The following is a 19,886-nucleotide window of genomic DNA, read 5'->3' as shown; positions in this document are numbered from 1 at the left end:
TGCGTTACTCTATTTAATAAAAACTTATCTGACCTATGTGCCTAATTACAAATATTTTAACATACATAATTTTATATTTACATTTAGCCATCAAGTTTCAAACTTTTCAAATCTTCTAGAAAATAAATTTTGGCAGATCTCTTTTAGCAATTTTTTAAAATCTATATTTTTGTAGTGCAACAGCTTATAATTTTATAAAACAAATTCATAATCAAAATCGCTGTTGTTAGTTATCGAAAAATAACCAAGATGTTAATAATAATAATTAACATCGAAAAATAACTTTCATGCGAGAGTGCCCCTTTTTCGATTTCTATGGAACTGTCGTGTGTCGAAATACTATCAGAATCTTGTCAAGCGAGCTTCTGAATGTAAACAAAGAACAACCCCGTCTGGTGACCCAAGCTTCAAAGCAGTGCTTCACTTCTAGCGCGGAATGGCCCCTCCTCCCTTTCCTACCTCCATGATTAGCAGTTGCAGACGAATTTGAAATGCCCTCTATCGGTCATTACAATCGCCAATTATAAAGCCACAATGCTAAGCCAGCTTTGAAATTACGAAATGGCAACAATCTGTTGTTCGTTAACCATTTTCGAAATTCTGAAGTTTGGCAATGTGCGTAGCGATATGTGTTGAATATGTTATTTTTGTTTTACAGTATTTATTAAGGACTTTGAAACTTTAAACTGCAAGTAAATTTGAAAGAAATTGATTATGAACTTTGAAGTGACGGTATTGTGTAAAGGTAATCACATTTTGTATTCTAAGCAAAGTATTCTAAATAATGATCTCGCATCTTCAGAAGAGGGTCCTGTGCTTAAACCCGCAGCAGGCCTATTACTGTATTTGAGAATGTAATTCTAGGCACGTCATCTTCAGAAAAGAGTTTGTGCATAAATGTTTCACTTTCGAATTGGCGACTTGAATTGAACTGGAAACTTGAATAGCAAGTGTCTACAACCTTAGATATAACATCTGTGTAGTTGCATTCATCACCTATAAATGACAGCTAGCGTGGCTATCATCCAAATCGAGCCAAAGTTTGTCAACTTTGTGTTTTGAAACTGCCGGGACGAACATTTAGGATATTATTTATGATAATGATAATAGTGGACTGAGAACACATGCAGAAAGATGTGAATGAGACTGTAAAGTCCGAACGTAACATCTGGCAAAGTGTGTACCGAGAATATAAAAATATTGGCAAAACATTGTATGCAAGGCATTAATGTGGATTTTCAAAGACAATGCTTGTGACAAGAGGGATATATCACAAATGGTGTGCAGGAAACATATTTTCAGTAGTGTTAACTCATTTGGAAAACAAACCTTTGATGAGTTGATTGTGGTGTTTGCAGTTGACATGATGCATGACAAGTTACTTTTGACTTCACTGATATGAATTCCGAATGATTCAAAGGTTGCTTTATCCACACTTATGGATGCCACTCCTGCGAAGATAAAAAATGTTGTCTGTTTCTCTAAATGTTTCATATAATTGCTTTATTGTCTTCCTATCAGGTTGATTGCGTTTATAGCAGTGTTGAAATTCATGTTTAATACAAATGCCCAATTTCATTTTGTAAAGCTAAAGCAGAATTTGAGTTTTCTTCATCGAACTCATTTTGGTCAAAAATGTCTTGCTTGAAAATTGATTACTGATTCATTCTTGCTATGTAAGAGATGAAATTGAAGTGATGCACAAAAGTTATCCAGTTAAAATTAAACTATGCTGTAGTGCAGAAATTATGTTATTACAGTCATTAGTTATTTTGTATAACTTTTTTAGTTGGGGGCAAAATTTTGTGGCTGCACTGTCATGAGATTTAAATGCTGTGTTTGTGACTTTTTTCCCTCAGAAAGATACATATAGAGATTATAGTTGAAAGATAAGTTATGTTTTTGCTGAGTAAATATCTGAATTTAGTGATTTTTTTCATGATGAATTACAGTTTTTTAAACTATTGGGTGTTTTTGAAAAACTGAATGATTTAGATATGTCACTCTTCAAGAAAATAACATATATAGTTTAAAAATGGTAAATTGTATGTAGACTGAAAAAGATTTGATTGAATTAACATCAATAGAAGAATGTTCGATTTATCCTGTTAGCTCTTCCGACTATGGGGGAATTGCGCAATGGTTGACCTTAGGCCGCGGATACAAATCTTCATCAATAGGTTCAATATTTTCAGAATGTTAAAAATTTCATAAGATTGTAGCATTTATTCAAGCTTTGTGAAAGTGAACTTCTAATTAATCACCGACTTCAAAATTAATTTATGCAACGTTTTATGCCACTTTGTAATGACAACAAATGTGTTTCCATTGAAATGAATGTACTTGCTTGTGAATTAACATATTGGGTATTAGCAAAAGTATGCGAATTAAAAAGAAAACTTGCCATATGAGCAGTCGTCGGCTAAAGAGAGAATCGCCCATATATTTGATTGGCGTTTGGCGCTTTTTACAAGAGTAAGTAGAATTGGATTTTTGTCAGTTTTCTTTGACTTTTAAGTGAAAATAGGTCAATGTGTATATGGATACCGATTATGTGCAATTCTTAAAAATGTGCCAAGCAATGGGCTATTCTGTACTTTCCTCCAATCTTCTTGAGTCAATTGTCTACCAGAACACTTTTACGCACCTTAGGTTAACTTGCAATTTTCAGATGAATGGTGTCACAAGTGACAATTATGGCACTTGGTTTTTGTAAATTCATTTCAGTTCGTATATTTTCTCGTAATAATACTTATGTATAATTGCAAAGTCATTTTTCTGAGAATCATGGCAGTGGAGACTGTGATCTTCCTTCAGTATTTGTGATATTTTTTCTTACAATTTATCGCTCTCAACTCTACAGGTTTTTCATCACATTTCTCAGTTGATCGCTGAATTTCCCAGTTTTTAATTTTTAGCCTTTCTTATTACATTTTATTGACCATTGTCTTTTATTATGCCCTATCATTGAGGAACTTTCCCTCTCTGATATGCGCCTCCAAGCAGTACAGAATTTTGGGGTTTTCTTCCGCAGCGGATCCGTTGGCGCCGGTGCGTATTTATTCGCCAAGCTCACCAACAGCTGATCGGCCATGATTTTAGCGGTGTATAGTTAGTTACGTTGCAAGATATTTAAGAAATGGAAGCGATAGAAGTAAAATAAATAGGTTAACCATGACATTTAGCGGTGAATAGTTAACCCGGGAGGACGCGTGCTGTATTATTATGTAACACGAGAACGCGCGTCGCAATTAAACGACGTACAAATGTAATAATGTAAAATAATGCATTCTATGTTAATTATAACATTTATTATATAAAATTGCTTAAAAATAAGGTTACTTTTAAAATTAATGACAAATAAATCAAAAGTACTTACGTTTTCTTCATATGACTAGGAATCATTGATTTCTATGAGAAATTTGTGTTTTTTTATTTTTGAATGCAATTATAATCCAAATTAATCAGAATTATTACATGGACAATGAGTTATATAATTAATTTTCAAATCAATTAGGCTGAAGAAGAATTATAGATATTTTATAGTTTGAATGACGTTTCTATTTCACAGTGTTCTTGACATAGTATATTTTTTTATACTTCACACATATAGTTTTTGATTTTCTGTCTTTTTCTCTTGAGCACATGTAACATCTCCGGTAACATAATTTTCTTTTCTTTGTTTGCGAATCTTCAAGAGAATCTTTGTTGTATTCCTTCTGTTTCTGTCGTGATTTTAAATGAGGATCTAAAAGTGCAAAGGCCAAATCAGAAGTGCCTCCTATTCCTGAACTTCTCTGGTGGAGTTTTAGTAGATAAAAGCAAGATCTTTGAATTTATGGTGGCAATATTTAATAACAAAAAAAATATGCCCTTAGGCCATCAGTTTGATACTCTGGCCACAGAGTAAGTGCCACCTATTTCGTCGACTATATCAACTGCTCCTTTTTTCATGGGGTCCTCCAGCAGCTGAGCGGTAAAGTTGCTGAACACTGGTAGTTCGGTCCGAGGTTCAAATCCTGCGAACAGGCTAGCTGCATGGGCATTTTCGTGGTTTTTCCCATGTGTAACGTGTATACAAGACAGTTTCTCTTAGAAAGTCCTCCACGAAGGCATCCCTCCCTTTAGGCAGATGGCCTTAGTGTACTTTGCCATAATCTCAATAAACTTTTGTCATGTTATAAAACATAATTATTTCAGATTTTTTTCAAATCTCCCGTGCTTTCATCGGTATGGTCATCATTGTGCATAGTTGACAAAGGTTGACACATTTGTTCATTTCAACCATATAAGAAAGTAGCATTATATCCTTTTGAAACCCAAAGAGGGTTGAATGCTGTTCTTTATTCTTATTTGACACAAATTCAGGTGGGATAATCTTCTCATCCCTGCATATTGTTCCAACGATAGAAAGTTTATTTTCCTGTAAGAAATTGGTCAATTTATAAACTGGTATACCAACTGTCTGTGGTAACGTTTCTTCTTGAATTGTACAATGGAGTTAGGATGCGCTTTGCTTTTTCACAAGAACTGTTGACTTTCTTGTATGGCCCATCTGGCTACTGACCTGAGTAAATTTCCATGTTGAAAGTATAGAAGGTTCTAAAATCAACCACAGTAAATATCTTTATACCATATCTTACAGGTTTCTTAGGCATATACTTAAGAAAGGAGCATCGTCCTTGAAAAGGTTCTAGCTTTTCGTCCAAAGTCATGTATTTCCCTACATGATATAATTTCTGACAATTCTTGACAAAATTTTCAAACAAATCTCTTATTGGAGCTAATTTATCACTCTTTTTTCTGCCATCCCGTGTTCTGACATCATCAATCATAAGGCACGAATGAAAAGGAAACACTTATAGTTCATTGTTTTACGAAAAATATTCAATCAGTCACCCATAATTTTCTAACATTTACATGGGAGGATAGATAGTGGGAATGGGATTTACATAAGTCCTAAAAAAGCAAGAAACACTTCTTTCTCCATAGGTTTTGCATCTCTTTAAAATTTCCCGAACTATTTTTTACATAAATATTAAAGCATTTCACAATCATTTCAATCATTGTGTCGTCGAATATTAGCTTCCATGCATCGATGGGTGAAGCCACATCTTTAGATATATGTGTGTTGCCAGGCAATTTTTTTATGATATTATGGGATGCCATGCATCTTTGAATTCGAAAGGGTTCTTTCTTCCATTTTGTTGTTTTATCTTTTCCTCTAAAATAGTCACTTTGATCACAAGGAATGTCTTCTGAAGACTCGTACTGTTTTTCGAATTCAGACTGATGATCACTAAATATATCTTCATTATCTAAATCTTGTAAGAAAGTCCGTTTCTGAAAAGATGTTTGGAAACTTATAAGAAATGATGTTCCGCAAATTTACCTTAAAATGGACATAATTCAGTGCTGTATACATTAGTGCAATTTAGAATATCCAAAGTAAGAATGGAAAAAGCATATTCTCATTTCCATTTATGAAATAACCAACGCTGTTGACAAATTAATATGTACCCTAGGATAATTGCAGTTCTAGGATATCATTGAAATAATTTATTCTTATAACAGATGTAGGAAAAATCAGCAGTTCCAGTATTTTAGACTTATTAAAAACCAGCAGTTCCAGTATTTTATTCTGCATCAGGCCTAATGAAATTAAACATGACAACATCATTTTCTTCTGAATGATGCAGCGATACTGAAAAAAAATAGATGAAACACTTCTCAAAATGTTGTATCTGAAATGAGTCGTAAATGCTTTGCGTGGAAAGTTCATAAATTGTTGCCAGACGTTGACACACCTATTTGTATTCTAAGAAAGATCTTTTTAAATCTCTTTTATAGTGAGAGTCTTTGGAGAGACTGCAGCTGATATATTAATTTTGGCAAAGTGGGTAACATGGTCAAGTGAGATTGCTATTATGCCAAGCAGTAATAACTTTAGGGGGCATGGCAGTGCGATGGCCCAAGATACTGAATACTGAAGATTCAAACTTGGGTCAAACTACCAGTATTCAGAATTGTACTGCTCAACTGCTTATGAACTTGAACAAAAGTATGAATATCTTGTTAGTGAAACCCATGACGTAAGAAAATCTGGAAAATTTAAGTTTTCAAGATTAAAACATGGTCGATTTTGTTATAAATCCCATGATTCTGACATTTTTTAAATACACTCCTGCTACACTGATAGAGGCAGAATGATCATTGTCCAGCTTACAACAGATACATCATGTCAATGTAGAATCTGAAGGAAAGTTTAGGTTATTCGAATATGGCAATGAATACCGGCTATGGACCTGAAGAAAAATGCCGTTTTGAACAACTTTCTAAGGAAAACTGGCTTGTATTTGCATTATTACTAGAAAAATCAACCATGCAGCCTAACCATGATATGAAACCAGATCAAACTACCACTATTCAATATCAGTTGCAGGAAAAATCTGAAGAAAATGCTTGCAATATCATGTAATCAGAAATTAACTATGCATAGCAGGATTACTTTTGCAAGTGTCAAGGTAGAGAATATTCTTTTTTTTTTTTTTTTTTTTTTTTTTGTGTGTGTGTGTGTGTGTGTGTGTGTGTGTGTGTGTGTATGTATGTGTGTGTTTCTTTTTCTTTATATAGGTATTTGGCCATGGTATTCATTACACATATTCTCTGTCATTCATACAGAATACTAATATTTTTAGTTAAAAGTGACTTTTTCATTACGTGCTTTGCTTGTTGATATTCTAAAAATTATGTTTAATAATTAGTGCTACTGTACATTGAATAGATTAATGGATTCATTACTAAATAATACATTTAAAACATTCATTTTACACAAGCAATTTTTCAAAGTTGTTTTTTGAATTTACTTGCTGATAGCTTAAAATATTTTATTTTGAAACAACTGTCTTTTTCATAATAATTTTAACAATGACAAGTATCTTCAATAATATTCAAATCCTTTAAAGTAGCATTGTAAATAAAACTAGAATAAAAATTATATGTCTTGTTATCTTTCAAGATTCATTCAAACTTCGATTAATTACTCAAAGCAGTGGTTTACTAACTTTGATGACCCTGGGAATACATAAAAGTATTTTGTCACCTCAGAGAATCAATAATTTTTTTTTTCATTCTAATCATCTATTGTATATAAACACCTAGTATCCTCTGAAAAGTAATTTTTAAAAATGCATTAAAAATATATCAAATTTTTAAGCATGAAAATTGATTTAATTCTTATTATTTTAGGTAAAAATAACAGTAATAAAAATAAAAACTTAACCCACGTTAATCATAATACTTTAGGAGCCCTGTGGTTCTGCGTGTTTAAAGTCTTTTAAAAATTACGTAAGAACACAGCCATACTCTAAAAAGCCATATTAATTCACCCTTCCCCCACCTCCGGCCATTTTCACTACCTAATGCGGTACTGACGCACTCGCTAGCCAGCGGGCAAAACGAAACCCCAATGCCAATGCCAATGATTTGCTAATTTCGGAGTGCCTATGGTTCAAAACCATTTACCTCCACATCAGAATTACTAAAAGTGAGCAGAAATTGGAAAAATTTGGCATAAGTGATTTACTTGATGCTCAATAGAGGGAGCCACAGGCTCAAGAAAGTTTAGGGATAGAGATGAGAATACAAAAACTTAAGTATCATAAATTTTTTATAAGTTTTTAGGTTTTTATAATTTTTTTGTATTTTATATTTTATACTTTTTTTGGTTTTTTATAATATTTTATACACAGTACAAACACTAAAGCAAAAAGCGGATAGGAAAGAGTTTACGATTAATAGGCTCATTGGCATGTGGCTTGTGTTGGAGAGTGCAAATAATTACTGGGATCGCGATGAAAATATTCTTAGGCAGATTTAAAATCTGCGGGAGATGTGATTCTTAAGTAAACAGATTGATAACTTTGCTTGAAGATCTTGATTGTAGTAGAAAAAGATGGAATAAGCAATTATATGGCAGCTCGCTGAAGAGACGTCCTTCCTTCATGGCGCGGGGGCTGGAACTGAAGTTGAGAGGGCGTCTCTTGCCCTTTTGGATGGCGGATAGATGCCAAACTCTCGGCCAATCACGGCTCTCGGTCTCTTCTGTGAGCTGCGAATAGCAGGATCGTATGCTGGAATCTGCTGAAGTGCTCGGTTATCAATCTGTTCAATTTTGAGGAATAAATTTCGACTAAGCTTTTTAATATGGTTATCTACAGGTTTAATATTTAGGTCCGAATGAATCACATCTGTACGGACGTACCAGGCTGCATTCAGGGCCATACGTAGGGTCTTACTTTGAAAAGATTGAAGTTTCTTCACATGAGTTTTTGCAGCAGTACTCCAGATTGTACATGCATACATAAAGACAGGTCTTATAATTGATGTATAGGGAAGAATTTTGTTTTTAATTGACAGATGGCTCTTTCGAGCTAATAAAGGGTAAAGTTGGGCTCTAGCACCTTTTGCTTTATTGAGAATATTTTCAATGTGAAGGTGCCAGCATAATTTTGAATCAAGTACAAATCCAAGGTACTTGTAAGAGTTTGACCAGGGAACATAATCGTCGAAAAACTTTAAATTAATGGAAGGGTACGGGAGGGGGCTACGTTTGAATATCATAGCAGCACATTTAGCAGCATTAATTTTGATTTTCCAAGTGATGAGCCAGTGCTCAAGGCTGGAGAGATATCTCTGAATGGTGTGTACCAGGTTTTCAAGGCGTTTGTGTTGTGCTAGAATGGCCGTATCATCTGCATAAAGTGCAAGAGTGATACTTGGTGATTTTGGTATGTCATTTATGAAAATGTTGAACAAAATTGGGCCTAAAAGTGACCCTTGGGGGACGCCGCTTAGTATTGGACGGGGAGCCGAAATGAAAGAATTAACTCGTACAGAAAAAGATCTGTTAGTGAGGTACGAATTAATTATATGAATTAAATGGGCCGAAACGTCAAGTCGTATGAGCTTGATAATGATTCCTATATGCCAAGTCCTATCAAATGCTTTGGCTATATCAAGAAATAAAGCGCCAGTAAGCATATTGTTACGAAACCCTTCGTGAATGAACTCCACTGTCCTCAGCAGCTGGTGCGTGGTGCAGTGTTTTGCTCGAAATCCAAATTGTTCATCAATCAGAACGTTGTGATTTCGGAGAAAATCATTCAGGCGTTTAAGTAACACAAATTCGTATATCTTAGATAACGAAGATAGGAGGCTGATAGGTCTATAATTTTGAGGATTTGAAAGGCTTTGGCCTGGTTTTGGAATAGGCACAATGAGTGCTTGTTTCCAGCTTTGAGGAAAATAGCAATGCTGTATCATAAAATTTATAAGCATTACTAGGAAAAATAGATAACTGGTGGGTAGATTTTTAATCATACGATTAGAAATAGAGTCCATACCAGGGGCTTTTTTGGGTTTGAGCTTGGTAACGTATTCACTTACCTCGCTCATGGATGTGTATTGTATTTCTCTTGCAAAAGGCGAGGAGAGGAAACGTTCAACATCTTGGAAAGAATTTGCGTTGTTCGCAAAAATTCCTTCATTATGTGGTGTAAATTGAGTTTGAAGAGAATCCGCAATTAGTTCGGATTTCTCAGCGTCTGTGTGAGCCACCACTGCGTCCGTAGCTAAGGACGGAATGTGAGATTTGTGTTTGCGTAGGCGGGCTGATGCGCGCCAAAGACTGTTATTATTGGTCGTTAAGGACTGAATGTAATTCGTGTATTGTGATTGGAAGAACTGGTCACATGATGCCTTGATCTCATTTTGGAGAGTACGGAGTTGAATTTTTAAGCCAGGATTTCTATTTCTTTGCCAAAGTCTCCGTACTTTATTCTTTTCTTTAATTTTGAGTTTAATTTCTTGAGGTATTTTATGAAAATTGGGTCTGAGGGTGGGTTTTGATACTTCCTTATAAGTATCAGTTAGGGTGTTCGTTAATTGATCTACTGCCTTGTCAATATCATGGCTGGATTTAATTTCGAGGGAGGGTATGCTTTTAGAATTTAATTTAAAGCAAAAATTGTCCCAATTTGTTGAGACGAGTGCCGGAAAATTTTGAGTAAAAATAGTACAGCTAAGGTCGATGATTACGGGGTTGTGATCTGATGATAAACAATTTTCAACAGTCACTTGGTATCCAAAAGGGATGTTTCTAAAGAGTGCCAAGTCAATAAAAGAGGGGGCACCCCGTGAACCATATCTAGTGGGGGAATCCGGCGCAATGATTTTAATTTGGGCGCACTGAGCCCATTTTAGGAGGCCACGACCAGCAGGGTTTGATCTATGACAACGCCAATGCTGATGGTGACAATTTAAATCACCAGCTATGATAAGATTATTTGAAAAATTGAGCAGTTTATTAAAATCAACCACAGGAAAATTTCCACCTGGTGGAAGATAGGCAGAGATCATAACTAGGGATGGCGAATTTTGAATAAAAATTTCGATAATCGTTGCTTCAAGTTTGCTCATATTTGGAGTGTCAATTCTGCGATGCGGGATTGAATTTTTTATGTAAATACAAGTGCCACCATGATAAACATCACGTGTATTTGAAGCTTGTCTGTCATTTTTATAAAGTGTATAATTTACAAGCTTGGGAGCTGGAGTTTGGTCTCTTGGACAAAAATGATATCAAAATCTATCTCTTCTACATAGTCTCTAAACTCATGAAATTTGGAAAGAATGCCATTTGCATTCCAGGTGCATAGTTTAAGATTTTTCAAAGTATTAAATTTTAATGAATGTGGGAATCAGAGAATTGGAGAGTGACATAGCTCTCAAAGATGTAGTAAGCCGCATCAGCACCAGATGGAGCCACTCTGAGCTGCGGTAAGGCATTTTTGAATGCCAAAAGTAATTTGCTCTGGTCAATACCAGGCTGGTTAGAAATTTGGATTATAGCCAAAAGGATTTCGGTGCAATTTAGATTCGAATTTACTCCAGTGGGGACCGATAAGTTTGGAATAAGTGGGGGTGCAGTCTGTTGCATACCCGTAAGGGCAGCAGAGTATGAAACTCCAGGGCGAGTATTATTTGCACTGGGAGTGTGTGCAGCCGGCAGTGTTGGAAATGTATTGTGTTGTAAATTAAATTTGTTCGTGTTGTCAACGGTCTGACTGGGCTTTGTACTTGGTTTAGGTGGCTGACGATTCTTTGATCCTGGGAATCTCGGGCAGGATCTCCAGTTGGCTGCATGGCTCCCGGAACAGTTGGCACATTTGTTTGGTTCTTCGAAGGGCTTGGTGCAGTCTTTCGCCTGATGCGGACCAGCGCATCTTACACATCGTTGGGGTAGCATACAAACCTCCGAAGAAGGAAAGAATCCCTGGCAACGCCAGCATTGAGAGGGACCTTTCTGCCCTTTGAAATGCTCCATTACCACTTCTGTTCCAAGGAGTTCGGTGACTGAGTAGACTTCTGATGCTTTGAGGCTATTGTGAATTTGGAGATAGAAGAGAGGCATAGGCATTTTGGTCTTGAATTTTTTGAGTTGAGAGATCTTGTGGATTCTATAACCAAGTACTTCGACCGCAGTCTGTACAACGTTGATCGGTGTGTTGGAGGGTAATCCCCTAATGACCACTTTGAGTGGTCTGTCCGATTTTAGTGTGTGTGATTTAAATTGTATGTTGTTTTCAGTGAGAAATCTAACGACTGTCCTATAATCTGATTCGTTAGTGGTGGTGAGGCGTAGAAATTCAATGTCTTGTTTGGATTGGACAGTCGGTGCGTGTCTGCGTAACTGATTTAGTAAAAAGAACCAATCAGCACGCGGTTTAATGAAGATGGGTGGTGATGTTTGAATTTTAGGTGTTGTAGTTTCAGCCGGCTGCTGCGTTAAGTTTTCTGTGTTTTCTGAGACGTTTTGTATGTTTGTGTAAGAATTTGTGGTTGGAATGTTGTTAGTATTATCATTAGTGTTGGGAAGTTTCTTTGCAATCAAGTGTTTGGGGGGGGGACTGCAAAGCCGTCACTGTCGACAGGTCTGGTTCTCTTTTTGGTGTCAGGCTTAGAATTTTCTTTGGGTGGGTCTGAGGATGAGGGTGAGTTAGAATTTGGATTTTTGGTTTCAGGATCAGATGCTATTGTGGTTTTTTGAAATTCTCTAATAAATTCTTCTTCTGTTGCAGGTAGGGTGAAAAGATTAATGTTGAGTATGGTGCAAAATGTGTGTAAAGAAAATAAAATTTTCTCACCCTCATCCTGTAGTTGCTTCATCATCAGTTCCCTTGTTGGGAGTTTCCGATCGTTGTAAGTGTTGAATGTCGAATAGTAGATCCGTGTGCCTGGTCTTTAAAGCATAAATTTGTAGTGCGCTTTTCGAAAGTTCGTGAGCAGAAGGAGAAGCAGGAGGAGTTGAGTGCGTTGTGTCCATATCCATTTGGACTTGTAATGGTTGAGAAGTCGAGTGGTTGCCTGTTGGCGGTGCCGTAATCGAGGTTTCCGTTTTCGCATTGCGGAGCTCGGAGCTCTCACGTCTGTCGCTCTTGGCGTCCATGACGCGAATCAATGAGAAAACGAAACCCCGAACACACGGCAAATATTCTCTTTCAAAAAGCGAACGAGGTTGCCAATTCGCCGGGTTACCAGCTTTGAACGTTTATCGCCATTTTTGGCGATGTTTACATTTAACGGATCCTTTGCGGAAGTGCTTCCGAATTTTGAAATCCCACGTTGGGAAAATGCAGGGAAGGATGTTTTCAAGCATCATGTGAAGGCAAGCACTAACAAGATCAGAAAGACTCAGATAACCAGCACTTGGCGCAATTTTTTCCGCCATCTTGAATCGGCAAAAATAGCGAAATCCTCGGAAGGAATTTTTTGATGCCAAGAGGGAAATGATGTCAAAAGACACTAAAATTTACTAAAATTTCCCTCCTTGAGCCCGACATAGGGAAGAAACTGGTGGTAGGCGAAAATCGCCTGATGCTAAATACAATAACGTGTTTGCGTTAAAAAGGTAAACAGTGTACATAAAACTAATTTAGTTATTGATATGGTAAAGTTAATCTACATACTTTTTTTCACCTTAGTATTCTAGATTATGATATATATAACTCCAACATTTTTACCCTTAATACTTCTCTCTTTTAACTCTGACTATTAATTTCTACAATTATTCATAATAATAGTTAAGTATGTTTGAAAAGATGTTCTTCATATAAATGCAGTAAAGATTATGCAAATAGAATATTTATCACGTAACATTAAAAATTTTAAAAGATAAAATATACATGAATATATTATTTAGAGATACTGAGATAACTCGCATTACATTTTATGTTGATAAACTAAACCGCTCATTATAGATTTACTCTCTATATGAAAATAAATCCCTCAGGGGGCTCACTTTCACACACACACACACAGCTTCAACCAAATAGATCATATGCTAGTGCCGTTAAAGCAACAAGGACCGTTGCAACTCAAACATTGATAAATGCACAGATCCTCCAAACAAAACCCTCCCTCAGGGGGCTCACTTTTGTGAGTACGGGTGTGGCAATCCCGAGGTACCCTAGCCCTTCAGGGGATCATCTTCTTGGTGAGACGTGTGTCACGATCTTGGAGCCCCCAGTGATCTATCCTCTTTTCCGTCTCCTCTCCTCTTGGCTGGATCTTTTCCCCTTCCCTTCTCCCTTGTGGTTTCTCTCTACGGAGTTTGGGGCTCGTCACGAGAGACTGGAACAGACCTTGTCTCTAGTTCTCGAGTGGCGAGAAAACTGCCCACGTGTTTGCCGTGCGTGGAGACCCGTGTCGCTGGAAAGGAGGGTCCTGGTAGTTGAGGGGCGAGGTACTGTCCCCAACACACTACTTTGGCCTCTGCTTCAGCTAAACGGGAGGCACCTTAGTCGTCCTCACGGGTGTCAATCGGCTGGTCACTAGTCCTTGTGTCAGTGGCTTGGGGTCAAGCTCTCGGGAGTACCTGCTTTCGGGAAAGCCGACTGTGGGGCTTCAGTTTGCGTATAGGTCCGGCCAGCCCTAACACAGGAATCTGTGTTCCCTTGTTGGGCTCCGTGGTGGGCGGGGCCGTCGGACCCGAATCTTATCTCTTTCAAACATGGCTTCACTTTTTATATTAAAAAAAACTGATACAAACGAAACTAAACAAGAAATGGAAATTATAGACAAATCCATTAACAAAAAGATCCGTACCGATGCAAATGCAAATGCAAAGGAAACTACTAAAAATCCGCGCTTCCTAGTTGTCTCTAGCCCTTCTGGTGAACTGCAAATGATGTCTCCTTTTCTAGTAAGCAAATACATTAAATCATGCATAGGTGAGCCAAAGAACATTAAGCGTCTCCGTTCTGGAGACCTGCTTATAGATACCGTTTCAGCCACCCAGTCTGCTTCACTTTTGAGTCAAACCAATTTTGGACAAGTACCTATAACTGTGTCAGCACACAAAACACTTAACTACTGTAAAGGTGTGATCTCGGAAATCGACCTTATGCTTGTTTCAGAAGAAGAGTTGGTTTCTGAGTTGGCTGACCAAAAGGTTTGTGCTGCTAAGCGGATCAAGATGCGTAAGGAAGGTCAGTTGATCGACACAAAACACGTGATCCTGACCTTCAAATCGCCTGATCTGCCAAAGAATATAAAGGCTGGGTATCTAAACTGCCCCGTAAGACCGTATATTCCCAACCCAATGCGATGCTTCCAATGCCAGCGGTTTGGTCACTCTGAAACATCCTGTCGTGGCAGCCTGACGTGTGCTCGATGCTCGTCGGTTGGTCACGATAGTGAAAATTGCACTGCTGCTGCATTGTGTGTAAATTGCAAAGGCGATCATCCGGCATTTTCTCGTTCTTGTCCAAAATGGAAAACAGAAAAGGGAGTACACACGACAAAAGTCACTAGAAACATCTCCTACGCAGAAGCCAGAAGGCTGGTTCAAAGCACACAGCTTCAACCAAACAGATCATATGCTAGTGCCGTTAAAGCAACAAGGACCGTTGCAACTCAAACATTGATAAATGCACAGATTCCTCCAAACAAAACCCTCCCTCAGGGGGCTCACTTTTGTGAGTACGGGTGTGGCAATCCCGAGGTACCCCAGCCCTTCAGGGGATCATCTTCTTGGTGAGACGTGTGTCACGATCCTGGAGCCCCAGTGATCTATCCTCTTTTCCGTCTCCTCTCCTCTTTGCTGGAACTTTTTCCCTTCCCTTCTCCCTTGTGGTTTCTCTCTACGGAGTTTGGGGCTCGTCACGAGAAACTGGAACAACCCTTGCGTCCAATTTTCAAATGGCGAGAAAACTGCCCACGTGTTTGCCGTGCGTGGAGACCCGTGTCGCTGGAAAGGAGGGTCCTGGTAGTTGAGGGGTGAGGTACTGTCCCCAACACACTGCTTTGGCCTCTGCTTCAGCTAAACGGGAGGCACCTTAGATGTCCTCACGGGTGTCAATCGGCTGGTCACTAGTCCTTGTGTCAGTGGCTTGGGGTCAAGCTCTCGGGAGTTCCTGCTTTCTGGAAAGCCGACTGTGGGGCTTCAGTTTGCGTATAGGTCCGGCTAGCCCTAACACAGGAATCTGTGTTCCCTTGTTGGGCTCCATGGTGGGCGGGGCCGTCGGACCCGAATCTTTTCTTATTTCAATATGGCTAATTCCCAAATTTTTCTGATCAAAGACTTCGAAGTCACTCCAGTCTCTCAACCTAGTTCTGAAACGTCTACTACTAAACCAGTCACTCAACCTAGCTCTGAACCACCTACTAATAAACCAATCATTCAACCTAGTTCTGAAAAGTCTACTACTAAACCAGTCACTCAACCTAGTTCTGAAAATTCTGGAAAAAAATTACGGACAGATGCAAATAAAAAAAATCATCACAATAGTCCCCGTTTCCTAGTCATCTCTAGTGCTTCTGGCGAAATGCATAAGATGTCTCCTTTCGTAATAAATAAATACATCCAGTCTTCTATTGGTGAGCCGAGAAACATAAAGCGTCTCCGCTCCGGAGACTTGCTTATTGATACAAACTCAGCCACCCAGTCTGCTTCTTTACTTCAGATTACTAAACTTGGGCAAGCGAATGTCACTGTAACACCCCATAAGTCACTGAACTATTGTCGTGGTGTAATCTCAGAATTCGACCTTCTGTATGTTTCTGAAGAAGAGATCGCTTCTGAGTTATCCGAACAAAATGTCTGCGGTGTAAGGCGGATCAAGATGCGTAAGGAAGGTAAGTTGATCGATACGAAACATGTGATCCTTACCTTCAACACGCCTGATCTGCCTAAGAATATTAAGCCGGATATCTAAATATTCCTGTAAGACCTTATATTGCAAACCCTATGCGATGCTTCCAATGCCAGCGTTTCGGCCATTCTAAGACGTCTTGTCGTGGCAGCCTCACATGCGCCCGATGCTCACAGATTGGCCACGATTCTGATAATTGTACCGCTGCGCCTTTGTGTATAAATTGCAAGAGTGACCACCCAGCATTTTCTCGCTTGTGCCCAAAATGGAAATCGGAAAAAGAAATCCAGACTACAAAAGTTACTAGGAACATCTCTTACGCCGAAGCCAGAAGACTAGTCCAGAGCACACAGCTTCGACCAAATTCATCATACGCCAGTGCTGTTAAATCATATCGTACAGTTGCCACCCAAACATCAATAGGCACACAGACCCTACCAAATAAAACCCAACCGTCTACATCCAACAAGAAAAAAGAAAATGCAACTCATATAGTACAAAAGAAAGAAACAATTATTCAAAGTAAGCCGAAAACTGCCACACAAAAAATATCAAATAAAAATAGAAGTCGCAGCAATAGCTCTCTTGATGACATGATTTCTGAATCTGCGGATTCAGATTTTATGGAAGTGGAAGAGGGTCTGGAATTTCCCAGGCATCTACTTCCACGAAAAACAAAAGAACAGCACAGGAAAAACAAAAACCATTCATAATGGCCACCCTCGTGTCATGGAACTGTCGCGGTTTCCACCGAAATTTGCTTGACATCAAATCTATAATAAATGCTTACCATCCTGTGTGCTTAGCAATACAGGAAACAAATCTGAAACCAGAACACCATGCAAAACTTCGGAGGTTTTCTTTCGTCAGGAAGGATAACCTTGCAGGTGAGTGTGCCAGTGGAGGAGTAGGTCTCCTCTCCTCACTGGATTATCCCTCAAATGTACTTCCTTTGACGACATCCCTCCAAGTTGTCGCTACTCAAATAAATTTTGATATTGTTGTTTCATTTGTTTCTTTGTATTTGCCTCCAAATGAGCACATTTATCAGCAAGATTTAAATAATCTAATAGAGCAGCTGCCTGAGCATTTTATTATAATAGGAGATAGTAGTCAACTCTGGGGTAGCAAAGATACAAATTGCCGAGGAAGACAAATTGAGCAGATGATCGAAGATCACAGCCTTTGTCTCCTAAATAATGGGCAAGATACATACTTCCATGAGCCTTCAAGGACATTCCACGCTCTCGACCTTGCCATCTGTTCACCATCTCTGTTGCCATTTTGCACCTTTAGTGTCGGTAATGATCTTTACAACAGCGATCATTATCCCGTTTTGGTGTCTCTTGCACGAAGAGGAGCAAACCCCATGTCGAGACTACCTCGGTTTATACTGGACAGGGCAGACTGGGAACTCTTCTCTTCCATTGCAGACCTCACAGATGAAATGGTAGAAGATGCGCATATCGATGATGCTGTTGAAGTTGTTACAAATACTATTATTGAGGCAGCTATGCTTTCCATTCCTAGAACATCAGGAAAAATACTGAAATATTCGAAACCGTGGTGGAATCGCGATTGTCATGAAGTACTGAAAAAACAGAAAAAAGCATGGGGTATTTTTGTAGATATCCTACTCTGCGAAACCTCATTGCATTTAAAAGAGCCAAAGGAATTCTTGGATTTCCTATGTGTCATCAATTACATCCTCTACGCCTAGTAAGCGGGTTTGGGAAAGAGTTCGAAAAGCATGCGGAATATATAAAGACCACTCACTTTCCTTTTTGGAAAAAGATGGCCGAGTGATTAGCTCCATAGAAGAAATTGCGAATACTATCGGTGAGACATTTGCTGCCGTTTCTTCCAGCAGAAACTATTCACCTGCATTTCTCTCTATCAAGCAGCACTCTGAAATAAATCCCATTGCATTCAACTCGTCCAAATCTGAGACTTACAATAGAGCATTTACTATGCTGGAATTAAAGAGAGCTTTATTGCAGACACATAGGTCTTCTCCTGGTCTTGATGGAGTGAATTACGAAATGCTAAAACATCTGTCCTATAAGTCACTGACTGCCCTCCTCACTCTTTACAATAGAGTGTGGAAGGAGCGTATTTTTCCCAGTGCGTGGAGGAGAGCTGTGGTAATTCCTATTGCTAAGCCAGGGAAAGATCCAAGGAATCCATCGAACTATCGGCCAATTGCCCTTACGAGTTGCGTATGCAAACTGTTTGAAAAGATGGTAAACAGCCGCCCAGTCTACTTCTTGGAAAAGAATGATATTATATCGTCTTATCAGAGCGGTTTTCGAAAGGGAAGAACAACTGTAGATAACATGCTCCTCTTAGAGACATCTATTCGAAAAGCATTTGTAAGAAGAAGCCACCTTGTCTCGATATTCTTCGACATTGAAAAAGCTTATGATAAGGCATGGAGATACGGTATACTCCGGGATCTTCACGAGAGTGGCTTGCCCGGCAACCTTACCAATTTTCATTCAAAATTTCTTGAAGACTAGAACTTTTCAAGTAAGAATTGGCTCTGTTTTTTCAGATGTTTTTGAACAGGAAGAGGGTGTGCCACAAGGCTGTGTGCTCAGTGTAACCCTGTTTAGTTTAAAAATAAACTCTGTACTAAAAGAACTTCCTCCCACCATCTTGGGATCTCTATATGTTGATGATCTGCAGATTAGCTGTCGAGGAGCAGACATGAGATACGTACAGAGGCAATTGCAGATGGCTCTGAATAAGATCCAAGAATGGTCAAACAAACAGGGATTTACTTTTTCCAAACAGAAAACTGTGTGTGTTCACTTTTGCAGGAAGCGAGGTCTCCATCCTGAGCCTGAGTTATATCTGAATGGTACAATTATTCCAGTTACGCCCGAAGTAAAATTTCTAGGAGTGACGTTCGACCGAAAATTGACTTTCCTTTCTCATGTTTTAAACATGAGAAAGAAGTGTCTGAGAACACTAAATATTTTAAAAGTGTTGGCGAACACCTCCTGGGGTGCAGAGCGTTGCTCCATGCTTTGCATTTACAGAGCGCTCGTCTTCTCTAAACTGGACTATGGCTCAGTTGTTTATGGATCCGCTCGGCCATCAGTGTTGTTAAAACTGGATCCTGTTCACCATCAAGCTCTGCGCATTTGTTCAGGAGCTTTCAGGACCTCTCCCGTCCAGAGCCTGTACGTTGACTGTAACGAACCGTCACTTTATCTGAGGCGTGAGCAAATGTCCCTCTTGCAAAATTTTAATATTCTATCCCAACCTGAGTGAGTGAGTGATTATGGCGCAAAAACCAGAGATGGTTATGACGCGCCAAACACAAGATGGGATGATTACAATTGATGACATTAAAATTCAATCAATAAAAACAAGTAGATAAATGTACCAAATCCAGAGGATGAAGTCATATAAACACAAGTTAAAAAGCACATATTAAAATTCAAGACACAGTCTTTAAAACAAATTACATTTGGTAATAAAAGCCAATCTCTTTTAAATAATAAAATAGATTACAATTCACCTCTCTTCCGATTAAACGGTCGAGAGGTAAGTCACAGCTATTAAAATATTTCTGGCGAAGACTATTAAAACATGGACACTCAATTAAAATATGACGAACAGATAAACAAACATTACAATTAAAACAAACAGGCTCATTTTCAG

At 38.4% G+C, this 19,886-nt stretch overlaps 1 protein-coding gene across 1 annotated transcript in view; it reads left to right on the top strand.

Annotated features, from left to right (window-relative positions):
• Window positions 1-572: 572 nt before the first annotated feature.
• LOC146996114 (uncharacterized) overlaps window positions 573-19,886 on the top strand; it is a 47,243-nt gene continuing 27,929 nt past the window's right edge. The window contains exon 1 of the mRNA XM_085819942.1: window positions 573-6,524. Coding sequence (XP_085676068.1) covers window positions 6,459-6,524 — 66 coding nt within the window. The 5' untranslated portion in view covers window positions 573-6,458. The remainder of the gene's footprint in view (window positions 6,525-19,886) is intronic.

Source organism: Stegodyphus dumicola, chromosome 7, assembly GCF_044657685.1.
Source record: "Stegodyphus dumicola isolate Sdum_Otavi_A_Nest chromosome 7, ASM4465768v1".
NCBI classification, from domain to species: domain Eukaryota; kingdom Metazoa; phylum Arthropoda; class Arachnida; order Araneae; family Eresidae; genus Stegodyphus; species Stegodyphus dumicola.
The sequence above is the reverse complement of the archived record's forward strand: the minus strand, read 5'-3'. Positions and strand labels throughout refer to the sequence as shown.